Raw genomic sequence first — 25,803 nt, 5'->3', positions numbered from 1 at the left:
TTTCAAAGAAGCATGATATAAACCTTGTAAGGTAATTGCGGATTAGGGATAACCAATACAAGCGCTTTAGTTAACTTTTCTTTCAACTTTTGAAATGCAATCTCACACTTGTCATCTCATATAAAAGATTGATCTTTCTATGTCAACTTAGTCAAAAGAGAAGCAATGTGAGAAAACCCCAAGATAAACAGTTAGTAATACCTAACTAATCTCAAGAAATTGCATATCTCTGTGACTGAATTAACTCTCAAGCCATAATGGTACATGAAATGATTAATTTATAATTAATCATACCTATAACCATTAAAATCGTCATTTATACAAATTAAACTTCCTAACCCAACACTTTCACTACCCTAACCTCACTTTCACATGGATCATTGTATGGATGATAACATATCCCTTGATTTCTCTAACTTGATTAGCTTAATAATTTAAATATTAGTATAATATTTTATGTAAGTTTTGTTTCCTGTTTATAGATTAGGATTTTATTTAATAATGGAATCCCCTGATTTTAGGGAATACAATCCCTAGATTATGTGGCTAAATTTTATTATTTTATTATTATCTTCATCCAAACTAGGATTTTTGGATTAGAATTTTGGAGTCTTAAGTAAGCTTATATATAGGCATGCACCTCTTCATTATATAGTAAGTCTGATTTGACTAACAAGAGTGTTATTATTTCTATAGTTTATAACTCTTGTGAGTTTAGTGCTTGTGGTGGCATCCTATGTTGAATATAGACGTGATCAAGAACTTAATCAATTCTTATGGTATCTTCGAAGATTAAAATTACTAAAGAGAGGTGCTCTAAAAGATATTCTCCTTGATCTCTATCTTGTTTTTATCATTATTTCGACTTTGTGTTTATTTATGTTTCAGGATTCCATTTCTAACTAGCACGGTTTTGCTTCCATGTCCCCTATCAGTGACGTAATTGGAACGTTTCCTTTGAAGTTATTTTTATCAAGACCCATGAACAACTAATATCTGAAAGTTGATGATCCTACAAGTAAACAAAGGCCACTCAAGTTATTGTTCGATAACTTCATAAACCTCAACTCAGAGCCTCCACAACCTAATTCTTGGGACAAGTAACTTGATAAATTATTATCTGACAAGTCAAGATTATTGAATTGTATCATTTCACCCATCAAAGATAGAAAACCACCTCGCTATGAACACAAAGACATGTCCAAAGAAATCAAGTTGGGAAAAATAGAGCTAATGTTAGAAGGCACTTCATGTTTAATTTAATGGGATTAAAGGAAACATTGAAAAGTTGCATTCAAAGCAGTTTTTTGAGGTGGAATTGAGTTGAAATGGACTAGTCAACGAGTTGTTTCTTGCATCAAAAACATTTAATTTTCTATTATTTGTCAAAAGCTAGGATGGGAAAACTCCTGAAATGTTCAAGTGTCTAAGTCTTAGAACTAGCAAGTCAAATTGATGAAAAAGAAAGGTAGGCATTTTGTTATGTTTCCTTCATTAATAGTGCAGCTGGAGATGGAGAAAAAACTCAAATGGAAGTAAGGAACAGATGAGGGATTCTCAGTTTCAAGCTTGACATTGGCATTAGAGCAATGCATCAAAAAGATTTGAAGGTTGGAGTGGTTGGCAAGTGAAGAGAGTGAGAATGAGCCACTGAAATTGTTGTCAGAGAGAGCAATTGTGACTAGGGATATCAAAGCATGAAGGAGCCAGGAAGGAAACGTTTCCTTCAAAACCATTATAGTAAAGTTAAAGTAAACATATAGACATCAAATTGCCAAGGCACATAGGAAGTTGCCCCTCAAAAATTGTTGGAGGCAAGATCCAGTTCTTCAAGATTCTTCAAATCGCACAAGCCTCCTGTAATATATAAAATTAAACTTTTTTAATAAATCTTTCTATAAAAAATTATAAAACTTGAAGATATAGCTTATTAAAGGTTTCGATTTTGAGATTAGCCCATATAGCTTAGTAACATTCCATGGGCAAAATTGATTTGCGGGTTTATTTTGCTTTAACAAATGAATTTGAATTTATAGTTGGGCCTAAGGAAAAGGCTGAGCATAAGCCGAAGTACATATTCCTTCCGATCTTTATCGTAGGACATTTTCAACTATTTTATATATATTAAAAAAATTTAATTTTTTTATATCATAAAAAAAAATAAAGTATACTCTTATTTTTACCTTAAGTGTAAATTAAAAACCTTTACGTTAATCAAAGAGAGGTAAAATTAAAAAAATAATTTAATTATTACAAAATATTCTACATTTTAAAAAAATTATTTTTAAAAAAATGTCCTATAAATAGGATCGGAGGAAGTATATGAACTAGTAGGAACATTTATTTGAATGTAGGATAATTATGTTCTAAAAGATAAATAAAGAGGGATAAACAAGGAAAATGAAATTTTCAGTTTGACCCTATTCTTATTTAGCCTTCGCATGAGAGTGAAGCCTATACTTAATGTGCCAATACAGCTCTATTTTTTTTTAATCTTTATTGCCGTCCACATTTAAAACTAAAATATTCATGAAAAAATGTGATAGATTGTGAAGAAATTTTTTATCAATGAATCCAATTTTAGTGGTGGAATAGTCAATTTATAAATATGATACGTACCTTGTTTACGCAGTGAACCATTCATGTTATCGTGGCTTAATGATGAGAAGGTGAGGGAAGTAAGAGACATAATAGATTCTGGAAGGCTACCCTCCAAGAATTTCCGAGAAAGGCTTAGAAACTTCAAATTGCGTGAATGAGAAGTATCTGTCAAAAAATTCCAAATGAAAACGTAAATTAAGCAAGCTGCTATACTTAGAAGCGCATTAGAAGAAGCTTTTGCGTGGACAATCATCCAATTATTTGACATCATAATTCTCTTCAAAATTTAACATCTAACTTCGGGTTATATTTCGCCCTTTTCAATATATTATCAAGCTAGTTAGAGCACACTGGAATTCATATTAGTTACAAGCATAACTCTACATGGACACACTTTTGCGTATACTACACAAAGTTTAAAGAAAGAAAATACTGTTTATGGTTTATAAATAAATAAATTGAATACAGTATTCCGATAAATATTTGATTCATGGTTTATTACTGTTATTAAGATTTAAGTGGTAATATATATTGCAATTAAAAAAAGTTTAAATATCTATTTGTTTATGCTATATAAGATTTTTATTAAGGACCTTCTTCTTCCCCCAAAAATAGTCAATTGCGTATTGTTCATCTATTTATAAAGGCTGTAAAGTGATTTTTTTAAAAAAAAATTCTACCTGAATAATGAAACTGCAAGGAGACTCAAGTCAAGTTGGTGAGAAACACAAATTGTCTTATTTGTTGAGAAAAGGTTGATGATAATCGTTTGTCCAAACTCCTATAATAATATATCGGACATGGTCAGGAATGGTCGATCACGCATAACTTTTTGATCCAGAGACTCGACTTTAGCCTTTAGGAGTAATTCAAACGATGAAAATTAATTTTGGAGGAGTTGTCCACTTAATTTGACTAAAATAATTTCCAATTTTCACAAGTTTTCATAAACGCTTATCTTTTTGAATCAATCATAAAACAAAAATTTTAGTGTTACAGAACAGCCCATGAAATGCCTAGCTTCACGTAGCGTGACGGGGAACAAATAAAGGAATATGAAATATCTATATAAAAGACCTTATCGATTAATGTAAAAATACAAAGAAAAATACTTGGAATATGATAGCCTTCATAAAAAAAAATAACATGTAATAATACTGAAAATAAGAAACCCCCATATCAGCAAAGGCTTGAAAAATGGCTTATTTAAGGATTATCCCCTGACCAAATTCTGTAGCTAGGAAGAAAGGCAATAAAATAGAAAGCTCCACTTCATATCTTTAACGTCGGTTAGCTAGTCTGAAAAGTTATTTAAAAACTAATAATAATAAGATTGCTTCCCCGAAATAGACGACTATATATATTGGACTTAACCTCTCACTTCATGACCCTGACAGTTGCTAACAACGTTCACCACACAAACTCTCTTTATATTATTACCACTATTGATCATGATCCTACATTGGATGGCTAAGTATATCTGTCCATAATCACACAAACTTCTCAGCAAACCTTATTCAGCAAGAATAATACTTGACATCAAGTTATATATGAAGAGACAAATAAGTGTAAGCTAGATGATCTCCATGAAGTGGGAGCACTTGAAAAGACTTGGAATCTCAATCTTTTCGGTGAACATTTGTCTCTTTATATGCAACTATTGATCAAGTGCTCCACTTAAGCTATAAAGTGGAGCCTTCTCAAGTGCTTCATTTCATTACTGAAACAGACTTGTAATCACTTAATTAGATTCAAGGATTAGAAAAAGATACAAATTCCTCGCCCCAAAATTCACCATTGGGTCTGAAAACCTCTCAAATTTCTCATCCTGACAATTGCTATCAAAGTTCACCACACAAGCTTTATTCTCTTATCACAACTATTAAAATTAGCGCATGTGCTTTGACATTTCTACACAATCAAGCAAACAATGACTATCAATAATCAAAGGGAATCTGTGAAGCCAGACTTTTATGGTAGATGAGATAGTGATGCCAGAACTAAACTACATGTCTAAACCCTTTCATACGTTTATCTATAAATAAAATGTCATGTTAATTAGGATAATAACTGGGCGTATTCATATTAAACTAAACCAAATTTGCATTGAAACTTGATTAATTACCCAAACGAGTACAAAATAGAATGATATAAAACCCAAAAGGTTAGAAATATAAGATAATAAAAAAGTTAGTCTAATTGTTAAGAATTTAGCACATAATCACCATATTTTATATATAATTAAAGTGAATTAATAATTTATTTAGTCTGATAAAAGTTACTCTCCTTTAAGTTTGGTATTTCAAGTATATAGACTTTAATTTGTTGATTCCGGAATCAAACATCATGCAATAATTAACTAAAATCAGGTTCTACTGATGACCTGAATAAAATCGAAGCACACTACTTCTTCCAATATGATTAACATGCTTATTGATTATTGATTCATAATAACAACAGCGAGTCATGCATATTCAAGATGTCTCTCTCAAAGAGAAGACATCCACATTTAACCAAACAGATTGTAGTTTATGAGAAAACGTTATTTCGTTCTACTTTAATCTCTTAATTAACTCCCATACAAGCATACAGCAATTAAAATGAAAAAGGAAAAAAGTTTATCATGCTTTCACATAAGCTAATATATAGCCATGAACTCTCAATAATATTAATTAACATCCACAGCAAAATTCCAGTACCCAGCAGCAGCATAGCGCAGCAACACTACACAGCAAAACAACGTAAATGATCAAACAAAACACACCAGTTTATATATCTATCTATCTATATATATAGTCTACAACAAGTCGGATTAATTCTCTGTTATATAGAGGGATAGATCTTTTGAGAGGGCGAAGAGAGAGAATCTCACCATCCTTTCCAGAAACCTTCACCCCTACTTTTGGTCTCTGCGATCTGTGATGAATAATCTTGATCACCTTTCATGGTGGGATATCCAACTGGTGGTGCTGGTGCTTCATAAGGACCTGTTTGGTGCTGGGGATAAGCCTGACCCGGTGGAGGATAAGCCATCACTGGTATTGATGGAGGACAAGCCTCTGCACGCACGCACAGTGTCATTATGTGTCAATCTTACATCTATATAATTAATCGCTCTATCTCAACAAAACAATTCTATCTGCATAATAATAACAATAATTCATGATATCAAATAAAGTGTGTATACAGGAAGAAACTAATTAAGCTGAATGATAACTTTGCAAGAACCTGAAACTTGATTGTGTTGACTCATAGTATCTGTTAGCAGTTATGCAGTGGACCAAGAAAGAGAAGAGAGAGGGGTAATTATATATATAGTACTTAATGGAGATGAAAACGAAGAGGTGAAGAATTGCTTAGCTTGCAATATCTTCGTAGTTAATTTCAATGAAAGGTCCCACACGGATATTGGGCGAAGAATTTGAGGTTGCAAAGCGAATTTGAGGTTGCGGTGGAGAAGGAAACAACAGAAAAAGATCAAATATGTGAACCTGATCTAATCAAACGTGTGTGTACACAACAGGGTCAAAAACCATCACTGATTTAGGTGGTGTTTGGTAAAGCAATGAGCTACTTTCAAGCATCTCTCAGTGGAATCATAGGATTTGTTTGCTCAAGAAATATGATTGATATATTTGTGTTTGATTTGTTTTATCAAAATTCACGACATGTTTGGCCGAGAACATGGTATATGTATGTCAAATTTCACTGAATCCTGGTTCTATGGTGTAGCAGGTAGAAAATTTTCATTATTCTAATTCTGCAAGTGATAAGAATTTGAAATCCTTTGTACTCAATGTTTAAAAATTCTGAAACAGATAAAACTCTAAACCAAATACAATCAAGTGTAGTGGTTGAATATTGATGTGAAAACATTTAAAGAACCATACGCCATCGTGGCTTTCATTTCTGGCTTGTTCTCTGTGGACATTCCGTGAGGCTTCTGGTTTTGAGACATGGTATATCCTAATCCTACATACTTCCTCCAGTTCCTTTCAATTATAAAACAGACAATCAACCAACCAATCGGCGTAGGCCTTTTCTTCATTTGGATACTTCTTATTCTGTTAATGTTTTAGGTAATATATATCTACTCGCTAGCTCTAGTCCAATTATAGGACCGATTTTATAACCTCAACTATTTTCCCGTTATTTCCTATAATTATTATTATTATTTTACAGGAATACTTTCCATTTAATGGTGTTCCCGCCACATTATGAAAAGAAACAAGGGGCTTTTAATTTCAACTACATCAAATGGTGTTATTGACAAAATGGTTTTAGCTTTTGACAAATTAATGGCTTTCAACCAAAAAAACTGTTTTTTTTAACTTCGCAAAGTAATTGTGACGCTCATATAATTAGAAAACATTATACTTACATCGTCATTAAATCATACGGTATTGTATATATATAATCTCTCTATCTCTCACACACACACACACCCTTTATTCAAAAATATGAGACATTTTTAATATTAAAAAGGATAATCACTACAATTTTTTTTCCAAAAGTACTCCTAATAAATAAATCACTTTATATTTATTTTAAAGTAAAACACCTTATTAAAGAAGGATAAAAATAAAAAGATTGTGTTAGTTTTAAAATAAGTAATTACATTATTGGAGGTAAAATTTAAGTAAAAATACTTTTCATTTTTTAATAAAAAGAGTAGCATTATAATGCATCCTAGAATTATATTGGTCCTGTTTCCATTAGTAATCAATCGGTTTTTACTGCTTTCTCTAATTCAGATTATGATTAAGAATTAAATATGTAATGTAATGGTATCCAACTTTCCATCATAATGGAAGTACATTATTAATAATTATATCATTATATTTTTCACTAAGACACCCAACTCATAAAAAAAAATGTCATCATAATGACATTGTGTTGTATGAATGGGCCAAAACAAAACCCAAACTGTAATTTGGGCCTCGGCCTGTAGGAACATTAAAAAAACAAAGTAACTGTAAGCCTAAACCCATCGAAGGTAATTAACAAGTTCTTTTAACCTGTTATCTGATCCTATAAACTGCCAACATCCCACTGTAAACCGAAAATCTTAAATTTAGTAAATGGAGAAATTTTTTAGTCAAACAAAGGAATTAGTTATGATAATAGTAAAGGGAGAATAATAGTTAATTCTCAAAAAATTGAATTAATGACAGTGAGGTCACTAACAATTTTTTAAAAAAAATAAATTGTAAATATCAATTAAAACTATTACAAATAAAAATTCTTGTTAAAATTTAAAATTTACAGCTGAAACTTAAATAATTATTTACAATAAAACTCTTGAATTTAAATTATTTAGATTGATATTTTTAACTTTTAAAAAAAATATTGTGAACTTAACTGTTATTAATTCAATAATTTGGGACTTAATTGTCACATTCTAATCATAAATTGACACATTAACGTATGTAGTGTGAGTTGACTGAAAAATCCGTCAGTGTATTTTCTATATTTATCTAGTTATTTTTTGATAAATTATATGCATTCACCTAAAAATTTGACAATCTAGTGAGCATCTTCCTTTTATTATTAGTTTCAGTTGTATGCATATTTTAATGGGAATGCATTTTTAAAAAAATCACATAAATTTTCAGAAAATAAATTAATTAGTTTTAAAAAAGATGGCAGTCTCTTTTGTTGCCTTGATTGAATATATATATATATATATATATATAACATATAAGTGGTCTTCTCATCAATAAATAATAAATAGACATTTAAGCAGCAAAAAAATAATAATCATTGACTCCGGATTTTTAGGTGTTCAAAATTTAAAAATTAAAAAGAATTTTTATAGATTTTAAGAGTTTAAAATTTAAAATGCTATTTATATAATAGTTTAGAGTTTATAATATTCATTAATTAAAGAACATTTCCAAGTGTGGGAAGAATAAACATGTTAATGCGCATGGAATGGAAATATGTTAAATTTGTCGAAGAAGATTAATGTCTTTGTTGTCATTCAATTTTATCCATATAGAAGATAAAGATATATTATTGCATATTATTGATCTATTATATGCACACTTTTTTTTTAACCTCGGACATGAGGTATAATTTGAAAAGCCCTCACAAATGTAACGACTAAACATATGATTACTTCTAGAAACTTCAAAACATCTTCCATATTGCATTTACATATTTTTTTAATGGAGAATAATAATGAAATGTCTGAAGAAAGGCTTAATGACAGTTAAGTTTTTATTTAAAAAATTTTAAAATAAATTATAAATATTGATTTACATATAGTTACAATTGAGAATATTGATCACAAACTCATAGTTATATTTAGAATTTAAATATATTATTTATAATTAAAACTATTAAATTTAAAATTATTTGAACTGATACTTGTAACTTAAAATATATATATATATATATATATATAAAATTTAACTGTCATTAATATGCTCTTTTAAAACTTAATTATCAGTTTCCCTTCTTTTTTTTTTTTTAAGGTCAGATATGTGGTAACTTCCACTTAACCTGATTACTTCAAGAAACTACAAAGTGTGTGTGTAGTTTTTCTAGTTTTATATAATATATACATATATAAACCTTTTCCAATCAATAATGCAAGATCTTTTTTAGCAAATTATTGTTGGCTCAAAATGTAAAACGTTTTATAGTTTTAAAATTACCTTTTTATTTTTACCTATGTTGAGTAATTATTCATGAAAAAGTATGGATGTTAATTATCAAAAAGAGTAGGTCAACTAAAAAAAATAAGTTAATTTTTATTATACTTAAAATTTTTAAATTTTTTAAAATACTTCTTCCATATTAAGATATTTTTAAAAAAATTTTCCGTTTCAAAATATAAAATACATTAAAAATATTAAGGTTTTATTAAATATGTTTATTTTAATATTTTCTTTTTCTCTATCTATTTAATAAATCAAGTATAGATTTAAGATTATTAAATGATATTTTTGAAAGTTTATATTTTATTTTAAAAATAAGGTTGTTAAGTGCATTTAATAAGGTTTATTGATATGTAAAATTTGTCTAAAAATATTTTATAATTTGAGACAAAGGAAATATTTGATATTCTCTCTATTAAAAAATGTAATGCATTTTTTGAGGAGTTGTTTAAAAATATAAAGTATTTTAAATTTTTTAAGATGTAATTATTATCTTTTTTTAAATTTGTCCCTATTGATGAATAATTTTATAATAGAGTTAGTTTAAAAGTAAGTAACTATTTTATTAAATGATGAGATTCGATTAAAAATGTTTTATATTTGTAAATGGAGGAAGTACATGTAGAATTATTTAAGATTGTGCACACAACTAATATATATATATATATATAGAGAGAGAGAGAGAGAGGGAATATAATAGTATTACTATACTTCTTCTGTTCCTATGCATAAGAAGTCTTTTAAAATTTTTTTTTCCTAAATATAAGGAGTTGTTAGTATTTTTTTTAATGAATAGATCATTATATTTTTATTAAATTGGAAAGAGAAAAAAATACTCTCATTAATTTACTTTAAAAAATTTATTTTCATTTATAATAATTAAGATAAAATTAAAATATTATTATATGTTTAATTAGATGATTATAATTTATATAATTTAATTAAAAATATTTTATATAGAGGGATGAGCAGGTATGTTCAGTTCTCCAGACTGGCACGAAAAGGGGAGTAAATGTATTTTTCACGGGAGAGATATTTATTTATTATCAAAATTTCGCATTGACCACATTTAAGTGCTCACAATTCCCAAAACCTGCACTTTCCCTTTCGCCATAATTGAGATGCAACTCTCTGATGCTGAAATTTCACAGACAAAGGTCATCAAGATACTGAAGCTCGTCCAACCTAATGCTATAAATATGAATATCTGTAAAATTAAATATATGCTGTAATGCGATAGAAATATTACTATTATGAGAAAAAAGGAATCATGCAGTGCGTGGCTTTCTTTATTCCTGAGGGTCCACCAAATGAATGCAATATTTCATGCAGTCACTTGTTGAAACCTAACGGTCAAATTTATTTATCATTGTTTATTTGGTTGGGAATGTGTATATTTAAAAGTAATGTACAAAGGTAGGGTTTTGAAGTATCCTAAGCACACGAAGTAAGGTATGTTTCCAATAAAGAAAAAATGATAGCTCTCTGTCACACAGCTAAAAAGGAAAGGCACTGTTCAGCAGCAACAAGAAGAAGAAGAAAGAACCTCATTCTTCATCATTTATCAACGTCTCTCTCTCACTCTCTGACACGGATAGACAGAGAAAGAAAAAAGAGGATTGAAATATTCAAAGGGTTGGTTGTATGTGCTTGTATTCTGGAGGTGGTGGTGAAATGAAAGAGATTCTCGTGAAAAGAGAAACAGAGAGAGAGAGAGAGAGAAAAGGATATTATATTACATATTTTGATGCTCTGGAAATGTGATAATATTGATAATTTTCTTTTGTACTGGTTTAATCTTGAATTGGAGCTCTGGAAATGTGATAATATTGATAATTTTGAAGAATCCCATCCTAGTTTCATCCAAATTAGTATAAGCCTCGTTAAAATCATCTAAATTATCAACTCAACATGAGGCAAACTTAAAATATCGGATGCTTCATGCAAAAAAAAAGAAAAATGGTGGAAAGATCTAGAAACTCAAAATGCATAAAATCAAAGACTCAGAGATATGTGGAACGAATAATGAATAATAACAATAACAGTAAGGACTTTAGCTTTAAGTTGAAATGGAGAAAAAGAGAGGAAAGGATATATAAAGAAACTATATGCACTAAGTCAAGGTGCAAAAGGTTTGCCCTTAAAAGTGGGACAAAGCACAAATACACACGATCCCCCTGATATACTAATTCTCTCCCACTAATAATATTCCCTCCATATATATTCACCTCTTTCACTAATTTTTTTTTCCTTTACTTTATTTTCATTTTAACACAAATTAAGCAATGTCTTGAAGTTCCAATTTGATCGCTAAAATTAGCATCAACTTCGTCATTTAATTTTGAAATTGACATTAATATAATTATAGATTAAAAAAAATGCTAGTGAAGTTAATGCTGAAGATATTTCTTTGCATTTGCATCAAATTTATTGTTTAAATTAAAGTAGCTAGAATATTATCAATCATGGAGGTAGAATGAAAAGGAAATATGAAAAAAGTTGGAAGAGAGGTTGTGTGGGATCAATCTTGCAACTTCTCATCTACTCATCTTTCCATTGACTGCTTCTGTTAATTGTTCTCTCTTTTTAAAAAGATACTTCATGATTTAACTTTAACCCTCTCTCAATTCTCAAATATATACTTGCCTGAATAAATTGGTTTTCAATGTTCTCCTATATATATATATATAATTAATCAATGCACAGGGCCATACCTGAATAGATTATGTAGTTTAATTTCCTTTTCCAAATCATGGAAATTAATGGTAATAATTAAATATAGTACTAACATGTCCATGCTAATAAGATCCCCAAGTATATATAATAATGGCAACAATAACTTATTAGTCAAGTATTCATTTGCATCACAATAATAATATTTTAGTTGTGTGTGTGTGTGTGGATATGATACCATGAAGCGTCCTTCAACGGTGCATTTCTTTTTAATTAATTAGCATGAAAAAAGCAATATACAAGGAGAAGAATCATTAATTAGCTGGCACTGCCATCTTAATTTCGTGCACACAGAGCGCTATGATATTTTTTTTATGCATGGTTTAGTTAACACATTGAGAAATAATTTTTTTGTGCACTGTCTTCACTGTCCTTATGATTTGCCAAAATAATATATTTAACATTAAATAATTCTCTTTCTCAGAACCGAGTAACCCTTGACATTAAATTCATAATCGGCAAAATTTAGAACTAAATTTGGCAAAACCTAATTCTTTATACACGAAATAAGAGATAAACTTCTTTGTGCGACATATATGCGTGAAGTTAAAATTTTGAGCATGACCCATTGGGATGATTTTTTTTCCTTGAAAAAATATCTTTAGTTGGATACAAAATATATGTTGTGATAGATCAAATCCAATTATATATAGGTGGAATTTAAATATTTGACCCATGATTAATCGTCATAATCAAGTGACTCAAGCGTTTGTCATTTTGCCTCCTTAAAGCAAGCTACAACAATGTGTAATAAAATTCCATGTGTAAGAACAAATATAAAGTGCTGGTGAAGTAATCAGCCAGACAAAAAGAAAAAAGAAAAAAGAAAAAACAAAGTTGATGCATGCAAGCAACATCTCACTGTCTCCGTTTTTTTTTTTTCCTTTTTAATTTTTTAAAAAATTGTCACAGTGGAGTGTGCAGTAAATTGAAATATAATTGCAGTGTTGCTGCCTGTGTCCTTGTGCCTCCCATATCAATAATAAAAAATAAAAATAAAAAAATCATGAAAGCATATGAAATCAACTAACTTTTCATGAAAGCTACATCTCCGTCTGGTTGTGATCATAATGTCCATCTATTTTAAGTACCTACTTAAGGCCTTTCTTCAATTGTCTCCAACAACATCTGTGCCTGTCATTAAATCCCACTTTACAAAACACACACACATACAAAAGCAAATAATGCTTCATCTGTTCAAAGGGGTGGGGGAGCTTGTAGGGATAAGTTTCATTCTATTAGTCATTGATTACCATTTATTAATTATGCTTTTTATCTCGGAGGATTTAGCGGTTCTTAGGCACAAATTAAATTAATATTACTATTAATATTACTGCAATGTTGTATTTTAAATTATTCAAATTATACTTTGACACACTTTAAGGGTAATTACTGTTTACCGGTTTCTATTTCACATGTAACAAGTTTGTTTGAATTTGGTTTGTCATATAGGGTAAGATTTTGAACTATGTTTACCAAACAATCGAAATGAACTAGAATCAATTCACTTGGCCTAAAAATGTGTAAGTCCGTAAGATATGAGTATGACCTTTTTTATAATAAAAACGTGTCTTTTAATTATTAAGTCGTCCACTTCTCTGTTTTACAGACAAGCCATCCATCCTTTGAATTATCTCACATTTTGCGCACATATTCCATGCACCTCCTCTGTACGCTCCCTAATTATATGTGCAAGGTTGGACTTTCGCCCCATTGAAAACTATTATGAATTAAGGCATTTAAGAATTTTAGTTTATGATAAAACACATAATATAATTATAACAGGGCAAATAGAAAACAGTACATATTTCTCAATTATCAAAATTAAACTATATAAACACCCTTAACTTTTAATATTTTATTTGACGTTGATGAGACGTGGTCACAAGTGTCATGTGAATTTTTTTTAAAAGGATAAAAAGTAAATTAGAAAATTATAAGAGTGTGATATTTTGAATGATTCAGGTAGAACAGTTCAATTTGCTGCCGATTGAGACGAGAGTTGTTGAAGAATGGAAGTTTCATGATCCTAAACCTACTTGAAAAGAAACAAATAACTTATTTCATTAATCATTAATTTATAAATTAATAATCTTGCAGTAAAAGGATATTAAATAAAATATCTAGTTACGATCTGACGGCTGAGATCTTCTTAAGGGCGTGCCGCAGGGTAAGGGGTGTCGACCAGCAAACAACTCGTCCGATTAGGAGAAGTGACTGACACGTGGCAGGGAACAGTTGGAGCCGCAAGCAACGTCTCTTTCCCTCCCTCTTTTTTTTCTTTACCTTTTTTTGTTTTTTGGGTTAATGGCACAAGCAACGTTTCCTCACGCCACGAGCATGACTCAACCTGTTCCTCAAAAGCAAGAAAGACTTGCGAATCAAAAGGACAAGGGGCACATTGGGCCGGGCCCACAGTCAATAACCCCCAACCTCACGGGTCCCACAAGAGGTTCTCCCCCACTCCACGCTGGCAGGTCGCACGTGCCCACCTGCATTAGCTGGGCGTGCGTACTACCACTGTTGTTCCCCACAGCCCTATCACACACGTGTTTCCCCAGGTGGGATCCACCGCCATCACGCTGCTCTTGGACCGGAGGCGCCAAAAAGAACAGCAAAGTGTGAGAGAAAATAGGTGTCGTCTTGGACTCAAGCTAGCCATGCTTTGCTTACAGTTACAGATACTACGACTTCCGTGGCAGATTTTTTTAAAATAAAAAAAAGCTAAATTTTTATTATTTACTGGGACGTTAGGGGGTAAAAAAACAAAAAACGAAAAAGGTAACGTACGGTTACGACATGGGCGATTGTTGGGACGGAAATGCCCCTGAAAGCTAGCGGGAATTACGGCATGATCAAATCTGTGCGGCCAGTGGGTTACGGAAATAAAAGTAAGGTGGGAATCTCTCTGGCTCAGTATATTTAATTATTTAAAGGTTAGTTTTTTTAATATTTTTTAAAGAAAATAGATTTGAGGCAGTGTTTAGTTTACCGAGACAGCCCTAAATAAACCCCACCATATAGCAAGTTTCGCCACCTCAGTGGCATGCCATTTGGTTCATTCCTCTCTGCGCTCTCTCTCCCCCCCACAACCCAGACTCTTAAATAAGAACCACACTCCAAAAAACGCATAGAAGAAGAATTATAGACAACCCAAGACAAGAAGCGAAACCGCAAGAATAGTACCCGCAGAGAGAAACCTCAATTCTCATCCTCCTTTCATGGCCGTTGAAGCTCACCATCTCCATGTCTTCCCTCCTCAACTCACTGCCAATCGGTACGTAACGTCTTTTCTAGTTTCTCTCCTCCTTTTTATCTTCTTCGTATCCGTTTGGAGTTGATTTGCTTGAAATTTCCAGGGAGATGTTGAATCCCATTGAAGCAAATGTTAATCCCTTCAATGCCCATATGGGTTACTCCTCCGTTTTGCCACTATCCGGTACCACTACTGCCACGGATACGCCTCTCCAGGCGGCAGCCGCTTACAATTCTTTGATCGTTGATTCCGTTCCTCAGAAAACCGCCATGAAATCCGAAAGCGGTCTCACCTATAGCGTCCCTGTACAAGAAAGCGATCAAGGGATTCAATCAATTACCCTCTTCCCTCCTACCCGGCCTCTTCTCAGGCTCACAAGAATTGTGGCTTCTTCTCGTTTCTTGGCGAAGACATTTCTCTCCAGATTCATCAACAGCAACTTGACATCGACCGCCTCATTTCCCAGCATGTGAGTTTTTTAATCGGAAAATAATTAAAATATATTACAGGTGGACTTGTTTTTTCAATGTACGATTCTGATGCGTTTCCGGTACAGATGGAGAAGGTGAGGATGGAATTAGAGGAGAAGCGCAAGAGGCAGGCGAGGAGGATAATAGAGGCAATCGAGATTGGGATGATGAAGAGGCTGAAGGCGAAGGAGGAAGAGATAGACAAGATGGGCAAACTGAACTGGGCTCTGGAAGAGCGAGTCAAGTCCCTGTGCGTTGAAAACCAAATATGGCGGGATTTGGCACAGACCAACGAAGCCACCGCCAATGCCCTCCGCACAAACCTCGAGCAAGTACTAGCACAAGTCAAGGACGACCGTACACGCGCCGCCGCCGACGAGGACGACAACGATGACGCCACCGTCGCCCCCGCAGGACCAGCACCTCTTCTCGACGACGCTCAATCATGCTGCGGCAGCACCGGTGGCGGAGCCGGCGAGGAAGACGATGACGCGAATAACAACCAAATCGAAACAAAGCAGGCAACGATGGATGGGTGTTGGCGCACGGTAGTAACCGGGTGCGCCGCGTGAAGGATAGGGATGAGGGTGGCACAAGTGGTGGTGGCAGTAAGAGCAGAAGATTGTGCAGGAACTGTGGGAAAGAGGAATCGTGCGTGCTGATCTTGCCGTGCAGGCACCTCTGCCTCTGTACTGTTTGTGGGTCTACGCTTCATACTTGTCCCGTCTGTAAATCCTTCAAAAATGCAAGTGTCCATGTCAACATGTCCTGAAATTTGCTACACCAATTGTTACCTACAAATCAAACAGTGAATGAAAACCCATTTGGAAACAGCCAAGGAAAAAATAGAAAGAAAATCTCTTCCATCTTTTCTTCCATCTATATAGTCTTTGGTTTTTATTTTACTAATCTTTGGTTAAATTTTGATAGTTTCGTTGTGTTATGGTTTCCGGGCGATGGGTGAGTGATGATTATGGATAAGGTGGTGGATTTGGTACGGGCGCATGGGGCGGCAAAAATTGCGTGGGTGTTGGGGGGTGGGGCCCGGGGGCGTCTACCCGACAACTAGTTGTAGTACTCTCTCGCCTAAACAAGGTACGAAAAGGTGATAAGAAAGGAGGAGCGTGAAGAATACGCGGAGGGAGAGTACGCGTGGAGTCAACGGGTATAGGCGGAAAGGGACAGGTGTGAGAGAAAAGCTGACACGTAGGACGCGCGCAAATGTCGCTGTTGCGGAAGAGTGCCTGCAACGGCCATTTCCCCATCCCTTTCTTCTCTCTCCTCATTTATGCGTCGTCGTCGACTTCAGAGCTTAGCCTTTAGACCAAAAGCCAAAGCACAAACCGACACGATGACCGGTGGTTTCAAGCCCCCCATCCGGGGCCAAAAATCTCCAATTAGTTTTAAAAAAAATTAACAAGAATTTATTTAATTAAAATATTAGCTTTCTTGGAAGATCCAAACAAAAGCGCAGAAAAAGTCAGGCACACTGGTACGGTTGATGAGCAGCGTATATTGAGTGCCGAAAACGACGGCGTTCTTTACTTGGCTTGTATAAATTTTATTTTCTAAAATCTATAAATCTTAAAAAAAAAAAAACAAGAAGAAATGAGCTGGGGTGAATCGAGGCAATGGTACGGGGTGTCGTGAATGTATGTTACAAAAAAGATGCAGGTAGCAGTTGAGATATCACGGCACGCGGTTAAAATTGGCAAAGACAGGCCCGTTCCTGACGATGCTTCTTTTGGTGGTAAAATAAAATAATTTTTTTTGTCTTTTTACGGACCATTTTTTTACCGCTCTGTAATGTTTGCCTGTTTGGTTTCTGACAGAACAATAATAATATACGTGGAAGTCGAAACGAGATTGTGTTGCTGTTGCATGCATGTGAGGTGCACGTGAGTGGTCAATTCTTTACGGTTTCACTCTTCGAGATCATTTGCGTTTCAAGTGTAATCTTAATCCATGCCCTGGTAAATTTCCGGTCAATGATCGTTGATCAGGTCGCTGCGTGAAATAAAAAATTGATATTAATGCACATATATCTAGTAAATATTAATTGATCATCAATTGGTGAAACTAATACGTAACTAATAATAGCGCAAGGTGATTTGATTTTGGTGCTTATCGAAGATGGGCGTGATTCTTGACGACCAACCTTTCGTTTTGTTTGGAATGCAAGTTAAAGAAAACAAGAAAGCTCCGTTTTCGCGATTACTACTGACTAATTCAGATTTGTTAATTTATTTATTCATTTAGTAAAATTTTGGTTTATCTGTCATCGAGGAAAATATGAGTTAATTAAATATCACGATATTTTTTTTTTTGGGTTGTAATTTAAGGTGGATCGACGAACAAATCTAGCCATATCTTAACGCCCCATATATCGCTTCACATTAGTTAATTCAGGTAATTTATGATGAGGTTAATTTGAATATCTGCTGTGATAAACTGCATTAATGAGAGGATTCAGTGTCATGGAAAGGATAGTAATTACTGATTAGTCTCGTGCATGCACGGCGCATGATTTTTCCAATTAATTAAACGTTATCTTCCCGTTTCCAATAAATTAATGGATTCATTAACTAGGAAAAAAAAAAGGCATAATACTCCTTCTAAATCACCATATAAAGCATTTTTTTAAAAATTTTGCCTGATTTAAAATACAGGACACTATATAACTTTTATATTTGTTTTTATAAATTTATTTAGATTTCATTTATTATTATTTTTTTAAAAAATTTGCATTGGGATTTTAATTACTGTTATCAAGATTATTAATTATATAGGGTATTTAATGAAGGTATACATAAAAATATGTAAACATTTTTTAAATTAAATATTTTAATGAAAATTATTTATAAATTAATTAAATATGATTTTTATAATGGTTCGAGAAAAGCATACCAGTAATAACGTTAAATCTGAACTGCACGACCTTTCTTTTTCTTTTTTCTTTTCTTTCTCGTGAGAAGCGATGGTGTGTGGAGCGAGGGCGTTATGTTTCTTAAAGAGTGCGATTGACTTGTAATCAATGTCCCTTCTCTTTTAAACAACTTTAATTTGTTTCGTGAATTTCCAAATCAATCGTGTATCCACCCCCAAAACAAAAGGGCTTGCTCGGGAAACTAGTTACGAATAAAGAACACTGTCTAACAAATTTATTTTATTATATTTTTTATGCGTAAAATTCATAATCTAAGCGAGCAACAATAAATTTAATTAACTTACGTTCAGATTTTTTGAAAATAGGTTCATGAATAAAAGTGATGTGTCAATTTTTACATTTAGTAGTTAACTAACATGGTCTAAATTAATAAGAAAACAATCAAAATCAATAATCTTACGTGGCTATTATGCCTAATTATTATTATCATGTTAGCTGAATGGAAATTAAATAAACTAACAAAATATTGTTGGCAGAGCTTTATTTGGTATTTACTTGTTTAGAATTAGATGCCATATGAATTTGAATTAGTTCGTTCATTAATATAATCCTCACAGAATATGTACTGATCTCACGCTTTGAATAGTATCCCTAAATTTTAAAAAAGCAATTCGGCGACTGAGAGATCAGGCAAATCATTTCCGACCACTTTTCTTTTCTCTTTGTAAATGGGTGACACTATTTATACTATTTGCAATGAACTTTATGTGACTGTGCCATGACGTATAATCTTAGTGTGAATGTGATGACCTTCAATTAATTGAATGTGAGTTTTACGGCTCCGTTGGAATTTATTTGTAGCTTCACACCTGGATTTCATTCTTTTTCAATTCACATTTACTAGTAGTACATTTCTAGAATCTCGTCTGTTTTTTTTTCTTTTCCAGCTTTTTCTTAAAAAATTATGTATACGAGGTGTAACATTCTGGTGAATTAATTTAAAAATTATGTATAAATTTAAATCAAAGTTCAAGTGATATAATATAAATTTAATTTTGTAAAGGCTTTCGTGTTAGAACCCATTTAGGTAGGGATAGTAAAATTTAGACATTTAATATTTAATTATATTTAATATATGGTAAAATTATTATTGCATTAAATAATTAACAAATAGATAAAATTAAATTGTTAAAATTTGATTCGCGTATATATAATAAAAAATAGGGAAAATTATTTTATAAAATATTCTCCTCCATTAAAGGTTGAATCGGTGATTTCCAGATAAAGAGAATGAAAAATAATGAGATTTGTTTATTTCAATGACAACATTGAGAATAGCTTGTAAATAAATATTCAGGCGTTTCTATAAGTATTATGTATTTAATTCAAAATATAAGATGTTAGATAATTATTATAATTAATTTTCAATTATATTTTTACTTTATTTATTTTTTAAAATAATGATGTATTGAAATTTTAATTATAATTTTTAAGAAACTTACCTAAAATATTTAATAATGGTATAATTAAAAATGTAAAAAATTTGTAAGAAATGAAAATAATTATTAATGTCTTAAAAATTAAAAATAGTAGCAGCGGTGAGTGAATGGAAAATGATGGACAAAGTCGCAAGAAGGCGAGGGGGAGAGGGGGACCCTAGAGGGGTAGGGTACCAAGGGAGGGCATTAAATGAGAGGGGAATGGGATCTTTTGGGCCAAGTGTGGGCCCGGAGCCCCACATCAGCTCCATTTTGTCCCTTTATGACCAGCATCTCCCCATCACACGTGAATCTGATTCCCCATCAGTCATCCACCTCTGCCCCCCCCCCCTAATTCTTCTTTATTTTCCTCTCACTACTACTAGTCTTCGCCCCATCTCTCATCAATCCTCCTTTTCTTATTCACATTTAATTACTCCCTCCTTTTAAATTATAAATATTTTTAATTAAATTTCATTTTTAATAAAAATAATTATTATTTTTAAATTAATTATATATTTTAATATTTATTTTTATTTAATAAGATATTTCACCTTCAAATAAATATAAAATAAATTTTAATAAAAATATTTTAAAAAATTATTATACCTTAAAAAATTAAAAATATTTTATATATTTTAATCTATCATGAACTGTCCTAACCTTCACATTCTTTCAAGATGTATCATTCTTTCGAGTAAAAGAGAAGGACTATTTTATATAAATTTGTGAAGGATATTTTATAAAAAATAATAATAATAATAATGGAGATAGAGGTAAAATTTGGATAATTTTGTTAGCGTCCTATTCTTTCAATTATAATAATAAATTATCAGCTTAGGTCGACTCGAAAATACTCGATTAAATAGTATTGAGTATTAGATAATTATATAAAACTAACAAAAAATTATATAAAATTTTTATAAGCTTATTGCCACAAAATATATAACCTTTTTTTTAACAAACATGTACTCATTCTGTTAAAAAATATAAGATATTTTTTGAAGAGTTAGATATTAAAAAATATAAAAAAATTTAATTTTTTGATATGTAATCATTACTTTTTTTTTAAGTATATCCATTGATAATGATTTTATATTTATTGTAAAGCATTTAATAAAGATAAATATAAAAGTTAGGGTTAATTTGAAAGTAAGTAATTATTTTATCGAGGGTGTGATTTAGTTAAAAATATCTTATATTTTTTTAATAAAATTACAATGGAAGCCATCTCTGTTCTTCTGTATACTCTATTTTTCTTAGAAATATAATGACAAGAAAGCATTGCGAGAAACCATATTTTTATATGATGCTTTTCATTATTTGAATTAATTTATTATTTAAAAATTTAAGCATAAGATATATTCAATCAAATTGCAATAATCACAATTTTTTTAACTACAAAGCCCGAGATTTACTAAACAACTTTCGTGACACATTTGACATGTCTAATTTCATTTTCAGAACTTTTGGTGTCTGTGATACATTTAATTATTTGAAACTTATTTCTCTCAAAAGCGTAATGGGATAATCACATTAATTTGGAGCATATTAATATTTAATATACAACCTCGAATTCATGACATGCAGTACTATGACCTAGTGGAGTTAGACTTTTTCATCTGACCATCTAAAAATAAATAAATAAATAAAATACCCTAAGGATATGTTTGTTCCTAGGAATCTTCCCAAAAGTGGGTGATTTTTGTTAATTGGAGAAAATGATTATCTTTGGTATATATGTTTTTTTTTTATAAATAAACATTCACAGGCCTTTTCTCTTTTTCTACAATTATTTTAGGCCTCTAAATTCAAACACATATATAATGGTTCTTCGAGGACCAGTGAACATGATCTCCGATGCTGAAATATCTTTCTTTTTCTAAAGAAGATAAAATAAATTAAATTTTGCCTTTGAATTTGGTTTGCGTCCTTTTCCACTTTAGCTTGCATTCTCTAAAGACCGTTGAATTGTTAGCACAATGAGAATTTTTTTTTTCCTATAATTTAACATAAAATCTGTTGTTCCCTCAGATAATTCATGGACATCCCCATATTTTTTTTCTGGGATTTGACTACATATATAATATATAACTGAAATTATAATTGTTGGAAGCATTTGCTTGTGACCCCTCTACATGCTCAGCACCAATTAACAAAGAAAATGACCATTTTTTAAATATTTGTCAATAGAATATGACGACATATTCCATTGCATGATCTATAATTTTCTATTTTATATTAATTTTACGTGGGGAATTTGGTCTCTCAGTGGGACATTTCTCCTCCCTTCTCGTGATGCTCATAAACACAAACCGAATAAATATTACTATAGACATTGACATGTAGCTTGGATAGGTGTCACATTTAATAAATAAATAAGGATAGTGACATGACAATTTTTTTTCAGTAGGTTTCTTTTGTTTTTTATTTTTTTTTAAATCAGTTTAGTCGAACAGTTTTGAATTGGCAAGTTACAGAAAATTGACTGATTTTACTGAATTTGTCTTCATTCATTTAAGCATATCAGAAACATTGGGAGGCCCATCAGGAATCTTGTAGCGCCATACGTCATAGTCTCCATTTGTGACATTTTTATTTTATTTTAAATTTTTTGTGTTTTCTTTAGGATTTTCCAACTTGCATTATTTGTACTTGAAACTGATAGGTCTTTGTCACACTATGTCATGTGCTTGTCTTATCATTGCCTTAGAAAACCAATGCTCAATCAGTAGCCAAAGAAGAAGATGAAGAAAGGATCTAGACAAGTTTGGGGATATGGTATAATATATCGACAAGCATGTGCAATAATTATGTACGAATATATTGGCTTGAGTGACTATAGTGATTAAGCCATTAATATAATGCTGATGAGGATCTCATAAAAAAATATTAAAAAAATTAAGCGAAGAAAAGATTAAATTTTTGGGATAAAATAATATATTTCCTTCTTAGCATGAAGAAGTTGGTGAAATTAAAAAAGGTTCTTGGATTTGTTTTCAACGCTTAGCACCACAAGTTAGGTTATTACTTAAAAGCGTTTTGAAGCCTTCCATGGACCCCTCGCGGTGGCTACAAACAATGACCTTTGATCCTATTCTCAAATGGACGATTTCAAATTTTTCACAATCACATATTGATTGTACATAATATAATTAAAAAAATTAAGAAACAAAAAATTTATGTTTTTTTAAATATAACTGTGTGTAATAAAAATATAATCTATAAATTACACTATACATGAAATAAAAATGTTGGGCCGAGTTTAATAATTATATTCAAATCCAAATATTTTTATTTTTAATAAATAAATAAGGTGAAACACAATTATGCTTGAATTGAACAGAAAATTTAGGATTGTACTTGAATTGCACTGTTATTGAGAAGGACAATTGGATTAGACAAATGGAGCACAATCCCTTATTTAGTGCATCCACGTTTATGAGTGTGGGTCCCTCTCAGGAAACATCATCGAATTGGATTGATGGCGATGGTGTAACATTTGATCAATTAATTAAGATTAATATTAATACTAAAAGTTAATTAGACATAATCTGTTGATTAAAGAAAAGGGCTAACTTTCTTGAAAGTAATGTATTATTCATTGATAATAGGGCTTGTCGCAGAGAAATTTAAGTGCCAATTTTTTAAACGGCTACGTCTTATGAAGGAACACCTTGATTGATGTATTGCCTAATTTTTTATTTTTTGAAATTAAACTTCAATTCGCATTAATTAAGATCTCTTCTTATATATATATATATATGTGTGTGTATATATATATATATAAAAGAAGTTGAAAAATCTGGTAAAAAATATGGGAAACTAGTTGAGAAGTAAAAGAAGAAGGGGGGAGAGGGGGAGAGAGAGTGGAAAATGAAAGTTACAGGCAAAGGGAAAAGCAAACAAACACTAACCCACCATCCCACAATGCTTTTATATCTCTCAATGTCGATCCTCCTTTTAAGATTGAGACTTCTGAATCACTACTGTATAATGTCCATATTACCCCCCCCCCCCCCTCTCTCTCCATGTATATATATCCCACGTCCTTTTCATGTGGGGTCACATGACCTTTCCTCTTCCTCTTCCACCTTCTCTGTATATCCTTCCAAGTTATTCCTTTCATTTGGCCAATAAATATTTCTTCCTAAACACGGCATTAAATAAAATTTTGGCGCTCAACTTTTATTTTATTATTAACTTGATATCTTAGATTTAATTTTGGGACAATGTAACTTTTTTTTAAATTTATCTCAATAATTAATTTAATCCTTTAAATTTAATTTTTATTAATATAATTTTTAAATTTATTTTGATTATCGATTTGATCTTTACTGTTTAAAAAAAGTTACAATGTTAAAATTTAGTGGCACTAATAATAAAACATTGATGGTATTCATGTAGATCAATAAAAAAAATTATTTAATTAAAAAAATTGACTTTAAAATTTAAAAAATATGAGAACAAATCTCATTTAATTACATGTGTGTAGTAAGTTATCGATATACTTTACATGTTAGATTATTTTGAGAGTTAGTTTGTATTTTAAAATTTAAAGGACTTACATGATAATTTCAAAAAAATAAAAAATTAAATTGATAAAATTAAACTTAAGGACTAAATTGATAACTGAAATAAGTTTGGAAGATTAAAAGTTTCCTTAGCTCTGTAATTTTTATCAATAAAGTCCTTCAAATTTAACTAAGTTAACGATTTGGCATCGCAAATTTGCCTCATATCTTCCAATTCAAAGGAAAAGGAAAGGAGAAGATGCATAATGATAAAAAAAAAAAAAGAAAAAAAACCTAACAGCAAAGATATTTACCAAAAAAAGGGGGGAAAACACTTGCAGAAAAGAAGACACTGATGGAGAAGCAACTGGTGACGATTGGAGACGACGATAATGCCTCAACACGATTATTCTACCTCACATTAATACGCACGATTTACATTGTTATGCTGCTAATCCGATGTTTTCCAAGGTGGTATTATTTTTCTTTCAAACTATAACGACTAATTACGAAATAACATGTTGGCCAAAAAAATAAAATTTACGTAATAACATGTGAGTTTTTGAAATTTTAGAAAGCTGATAGATCGAAATTAAAATTTAAGAACTGAATCTGTAATTAAGGCAAACTCTAGGGATCACGAGCTTCACTATCTTTTAAACATCTACTCCATACGCGAGAGAGAGAGAGAGAGAGAGAGAGAGAGAGAGAGAGAGAGAGAGAGAGAGAGAGAGAGTCATGGGGTTGAGTGTCCATGTCTTGATGGGCGGGCGGGGTGTGCGCAGTGTGTACGTGATGATGGATTTGAAACTTAGCCTTTCGAAATTTCAACGTGATTAACTAATCTACTTATGCAGCTTTATTTGTGCGTGTTAATCTCGGGGACCTAAAGAGAAACACAAGCTTTCCTGGTACCTAGTCCCATGTAAGTTTAATGTAATATGCCATGACGTATATAACTGATAACTCAGGGAAAAAATGGGAGAAATTGTACTATACAGTAATGTCATGTAAAAGTTGTCCATATGGGTGATACAATACAAATTCCAAATTTTGAGATATTGGGAAAATCCACAGGCATAGAATATAATATGGATGGGGAAACCCTAATTTTCTTTTTCTTTCTCTCTTGTGAAAGAAATTAAAAGCACTCATTTAATCAGTACTATTCCATTCCCACTACCTTTCAGTTGATTTAA

At 31.5% G+C, this 25,803-nt stretch overlaps 2 protein-coding genes across 2 annotated transcripts; one reads left to right on the top strand and one right to left on the bottom strand.

The window, feature by feature from the left end:
• Nucleotides 1-5,019: 5,019 nt before the first annotated feature.
• Nucleotides 5,020-6,171, bottom strand: LOC129316116 (protein CYSTEINE-RICH TRANSMEMBRANE MODULE 9-like). Its single transcript, XM_054960386.1, has 3 exons — nucleotides 5,830-6,171; nucleotides 5,474-5,660; nucleotides 5,020-5,325 (listed from the first exon to the last, which is right to left on the bottom strand). Exons 1-3 carry the CDS (start codon nucleotides 5,852-5,854, stop codon nucleotides 5,274-5,276), a joined length of 264 nt encoding a protein of 87 aa, XP_054816361.1. The 5' UTR covers nucleotides 5,855-6,171; the 3' UTR covers nucleotides 5,020-5,273.
• Nucleotides 6,172-15,022: 8,851 nt separating this feature from the next.
• Nucleotides 15,023-16,441, top strand: LOC129315272 (probable BOI-related E3 ubiquitin-protein ligase 2). The gene is given in 4 exon segments (XM_054958865.1): nucleotides 15,023-15,276; nucleotides 15,359-15,558; nucleotides 15,561-15,724; nucleotides 15,812-16,441. Coding segments are annotated over 4 exon segments (906 nt in total). The 5' UTR covers nucleotides 15,023-15,220; the 3' UTR covers nucleotides 16,298-16,441.
• Nucleotides 16,442-25,803: the final 9,362 nt, after the last annotated feature.

Source organism: Prosopis cineraria, unplaced genomic scaffold, assembly GCF_029017545.1.
Source record: "Prosopis cineraria cultivar Desert tree isolate PC_DT_omini unplaced genomic scaffold, ASM2901754v1 PC7, whole genome shotgun sequence".
Lineage (NCBI taxonomy): Eukaryota > Viridiplantae > Streptophyta > Magnoliopsida > Fabales > Fabaceae > Prosopis > Prosopis cineraria.
This window is presented reverse-complemented; position numbering and strand designations above follow the sequence as displayed.

What these genes read in the sequence shown, in the direction of transcription:
- LOC129316116 (XM_054960386.1), bottom strand. Translation starts at nt 5,854, where the DNA reads ATGAGTCAACACAATCAAGTTTCAG. An exon ending in TCAACACAATCAAGTTTCAG is followed by an intron (nt 5,661 to 5,829) that starts GTTCTTGCAAAG and finishes GCGTGCGTGCAG; the next exon opens with AGGCTTGTCCTCCATCAATA. An exon ending in GAAGGTTTCTGGAAAGGATG is followed by an intron (nt 5,326 to 5,473) that starts GTGAGATTCTCT and finishes TTTGCTGTGTAG; the next exon opens with TGTTGCTGCGCTATGCTGCT.